We start from the raw sequence: 4,381 nt of genomic DNA on the forward strand, positions 1-4,381 counted from the left end.
GGGGGGACACCTGTCATGGGCAGAGAGCCCCCACCAGCATGGGCAGCACCCCGAACCTGCGGGGGTGCCCGTTGCCGCCCACCCCCCAGTTCCTCCTGCGGGAGAGCGACGTGGGCCAGAACCTCGCCCAGGCATCGCAGCGGCGGCTGGCCGAGCTGAACCCCGACGTGGAGGTGGCGGTCAGCGCTGAGGAGCTGTCGGAGGATTTCCTCGACGCCTTCCAGGTGAGCCCGACGCCCCGGCCAGGGGATGCCCCGGGGTGCTGGCACCTGCTGACCGCCCTGGTGCAGGTGGTCGTGCTGACCGAGTCACCGCTGGAGGAGCAGCTCCGCGTCGGGGACATCTGCCACGCCAAGGGCATCTGCTTCATCGTGGCTGACGCCAAGGGGCTGGCAGGGTAAGGGCAGGGGGCAGTGGCTGGCAGGGGGACCTTGGCACTGTGTGGTGGCCACCTGCTGGGGCAAGGGGCGGCGGCTGGGGGCTGTGTCCCCAGGGACGTTGTGCCGCAGCGAGGACCTTGTGATGCTCCACCACGCGTGCAGTGTGGGTTTTGTCCCCGTGTCTAGCAGGGATTTCCCGTGTCCTAAGCGTTGCTGCCCTGGGCACCTCCTGTCCCCTCTGAGTCCTTGTCCTGCTTGCGGGGCAGGACCCGACAGCGCTCTTGGAGCTCCACGAGGCTCCCGCTTAACGAAGCCACCCCCCTGTCCCTGCCCAGGCAGCTCTTCTGCGACTTCGGGGAGCGTTTTGTTGTTGACGACCCTGCAGAAGGGGACCGGCTCTGTGCCACCGTGCAGCACATCTCCCAGGTAGGAGGCTCCGTGCCACCTCCCCGCTCCCCAGCACGGTGCCCCCCCCCTCCAGCTTCACAGCTTTCTCTGAGTACTTCAGCAGCTTGGTGTCGCCTCGATCGGGTTCCCCGTGCTCATCTCTCCCCCTGCTCAGGGCAACCCGGGGATCGTGACGTGCGCGAGGGCAGAGGGGGGACACGGCCACCATTTCAGTGACGGCGACCTGGTGACGTTTTCTGGCCTGGAGGGCATGACGGAGCTGAATGGCTGTGAGCCCTGCCTCGTGCGTGTGCTGGGTGAGTGCCTCCCCACCTCGGGGGCTGCAGCGGGTCCCCAGTGGTGACCGTGGTGCCCGTCCCCTCCTCTCCATCCCAGATCCCTTCAGACTGGAGATCGGCGACACGAGCACCTTCTCACCCTACCGCTGCGGGGGCCAGGTCTTGCAGGTGCGATTGCACCAGGAGCACTCGTATGTACGTGTCCCCCCCTCCCCACCGTGCCGCCTCCCAGGTGGCAGGGAACCTAGAAGTGGTTCCGTGCCCCCAAAAAGCTCCTGTCCCCACGATCCCTGCGTGGTGCCGGCAGGAGTCCCTGCGCCAGGCGCTGGTGATGCCCAAGATCCCAGTGAAGAGCTCCGCGGAGCTGCAGCGCAGCCGCAGCCTGCACGCCGCCTTCCAGGCCCTCCACGCCTTCCGTGAGGAGCGGGGCCGCCTGCCCCAGCCCCGGGCACCGGTGAGTCCATATCCTGACCCTTCCCAGCCCCTCTGGCCTTCCTGCCCCTCGCCGGGGCTGCCCTCATCCCTCTTCCCCCAGGCGGACGCCGAGCGGGTGCTGCAGCTGGCACGGAGCCTGGGCGCGCAGCTGGGTCCCCTGGACGAGGATGTCGTGCGAGCGTTCGCCAGCGTGAGCGCGGGGGACCTGTGCCCCGTGGCGTCCTTCATCGGTGCCCTGGCTGCCCAGGAGGTGCTGAAGGTGAGCGGCTGGGGACAGGGACCCACCACGGGGTCCCACACGTGGCAGGCCGGTGGCACGGCTCGGCACGGCTGTCCCGTGGTGCTTGGTGGCCACGAGAGGGCACCTGCAGCCTGCCTGGGGACACCGCGCTCCGGCTGCGGAGCGAAGCAGAGCGCGCGGTGTGGGGCACGGGGAACCCCACTGCACGTGGAGCTGACGAGGCCCCACTCACCCCAGGCCATCACGAGGAAGCTCCTGCCCCTGGACCAGTGGTTTTACTTCGACGCCTTGGAGTGCCTGGCCATGGAGGGGGCTGCGGGACTTACGCAGGAGGACTGCGAGCCCGTGAGTCCCCATGGCCACCGGCTGCCGGGAGTGCTGCGGCCGGTCCCGCTGACGCAGCTGCCCCGTCCCAACAGAGGGGATCCCGCTATGACGGCCAGATCGCCGTGTTTGGGGCCAACTTCCAGGAGGAGCTGGGCCGCCAGAAGTACTTCGTGGTGAGCGGGGTGTGGGGCAGGAGAGACAGCGAGGCGCCTGAGCGGTGCGCGGAGCTGCAGCAGCACTGCCCCAGCAGGTGGGGGCCGGTGCCATCGGCTGCGAGCTGCTCAAGAACTTTGCCATGATGGGGCTGGCAGCGGGGCCGGGCGGGGGTATCACCGTCACCGACATGGACACGGTCGCAGACTCCAACCTGCATCGGCAGTTCCTCTTCCGTGCAGCGGATGTGTCGGTGAGCTCCCACTCGTCCCACGGGTGGCCCAGGGCTGGGTGTTCCCCGGGGACCTGGGAGCTGTCCCCCCGCTCTGTGCCCTCGTAGAAGCCGAAAGCAGAGGTGGCCGCTGCAGCCGTGAAGCGCATGAACCCCGACGTGAAGGTGACGGCTCACCAGAACCAGGTGGGGCCTGGCACCGAGCAGCTCTACGGGGACGACTTCTTCCAGCAGCTGGACGGCGTCGTCAGCGCCGTGGACACGCTGGATGCCCGTGAGTGCCGGCGGGCAGGGGCAGGAGGAACCGAGCCCCCCCCGCCTGTCCCCGCACCACCGGGGCAGACACGCTGCCCTCGCTGCCTGCAGGCGCCTACTTGGAGACGCGCTGCGTCCGCTCCCGCACGCCGCTGCTGGACTCGGGCACAGAGGGGGCGCAGGGGGACGTGCGGGCCATGGTCCCCCCCCTGACCAAGCCGCTGGAGTCAGCCACGAGCTCCGCAGATGGGACCTTCCCCCTGTGCACCCTGCGGTACTACCCCCACACCATCGAGCACACGCTGCAGGTAAGGCTGCAGGTCCCTGCTCCTTTTGTTTTCCCTTCCCGTTGCCCCGCAGGCAGGATGCAGCCCCAGCTGTTTCCTGCTGGGAGCCGCCGCGCAGCCCCAGCGCCTTCCTCAGGACCCAGCACCGAGCCCAGCTTGGCCTGGGCCAAGGTTCCCAGGGGGGGCTGGGCACTGCAGCCCCGCACCGCAGCCCGTGGCCACCAGCTGTCCCCGCCGGGCGCTGTTCCGTAGCAGGACTCCTTCGGAGGCGGCTGGCAGCGCGTTGCGGTGCCGGGTCCCTGTGTGGGACCCGTTGCTCATCCCCTGTCCCCTCTGCGCAGTGGGCTCGCGATGAGTTCGAGGGACTCTTCCAGCTGCCTGCGGAGAGCCTGAACCAGTTCATGCAGTGAGTGGGGACGTGGGAGCCGCCAGGGACGGGGACCGGGGACAGGCAGCTGCGTCCCGCACGCGACAGCGCTGCAGGCAGGCCAGCAGTGCCTGCTTTTGCAGAGAGCTGCCAGAGGAGCCGGCGCAGCAGGAGGGCCTGGAGGTGCCGGAACGAGCGTGGAAGAGCCTGCAGGAGAGGCCGCGGGACTGGGGGGACTGCGTGCGCTGGGCCCGCCGGCACTGGCAGAGCCGCTACCACGACGCCATCGCCCAGCTGCTGCACACCTTCCCCCCCGCGCACGTGAGCATAACCCCTGGGGGGCTGCCCCCCCCCCCCCCCGGCACCCTCCCCAGGAGAAGCGTCTCCAGGCCTGACTTTGCTTTCCCTGTGGCAGGAAACCAGCCCCGGTGTCCCATTCTGGTCGGGGGACAGGCGGTGTCCCCATCCGCTGACGTTCGACCCCAGCAATGTGAGTGCAGGGGAGAGCCGTGGGGATGCAGGGGACAAGGTGGGGTTTGGGGAGAGACGAGGGCTACGCGGTGGGTGCCGGAGCACAGCAAGGGGCAGGGCTGCCGGGGCCACCCCCCCACCTACTCATGGTTCTGCAGGACATACACGTGACATACGTCGAGGCTGCTGCCCAGCTCCGGGCCCAAACGTACAAGCTCCCATCGTGCAGCAACCGCGCAGCCACGCAGGACATCCTCCGCAGCATGGTCCTGCCGCCCTTCGTGCCCCGGGACGGGCTCCGCATCCCCACCACAGAGGACACGGAGGCGGTGGAGGAGGCTGTGGGTAAGGCTGCTGCATGCCCCTGTCCCCAGGAGCCATGGCATGACATGGGGACACCGGCCAGGAACCGCAGGCCTGCTGGTGCTGGTTCTTGGCCCGTGACCCCATGTCCCCAGACCCTGAGCAGCCGATGGAGCTCACCAAGGACCTCGCTCAGGACCTGGCACGGTGGAGGCAGGAGCGAGGTGGAGGCACAGTGGCACAA

General features: G+C 69.1%; 1 protein-coding gene across 1 annotated transcript; it reads left to right on the top strand.

The window, feature by feature from the left end:
- Nucleotides 1-6: 6 nt before the first annotated feature.
- LOC118157828 (ubiquitin-like modifier-activating enzyme 1) lies at nucleotides 7-4,375 on the top strand (the record flags this gene model as incomplete). Its single annotated transcript, XM_035312321.1, has 17 exons — nucleotides 7-224; nucleotides 291-397; nucleotides 716-806; nucleotides 943-1,084; nucleotides 1,164-1,261; nucleotides 1,374-1,520; nucleotides 1,602-1,760; nucleotides 1,980-2,087; nucleotides 2,162-2,242; nucleotides 2,320-2,475; nucleotides 2,563-2,728; nucleotides 2,821-3,017; nucleotides 3,338-3,402; nucleotides 3,507-3,684; nucleotides 3,779-3,853; nucleotides 3,993-4,179; nucleotides 4,293-4,375. Coding segments are annotated over exons 1-17 (2,226 nt in total), but the record flags the coding sequence as incomplete, so codon positions are not given.
- Nucleotides 4,376-4,381: the final 6 nt, after the last annotated feature.

The sequence above is a fragment of the Oxyura jamaicensis genome (assembly GCF_011077185.1).
Source record: "Oxyura jamaicensis isolate SHBP4307 breed ruddy duck chromosome 12 unlocalized genomic scaffold, BPBGC_Ojam_1.0 oxy12_random_OJ70492, whole genome shotgun sequence".
NCBI lineage: Eukaryota > Metazoa > Chordata > Aves > Anseriformes > Anatidae > Oxyura > Oxyura jamaicensis.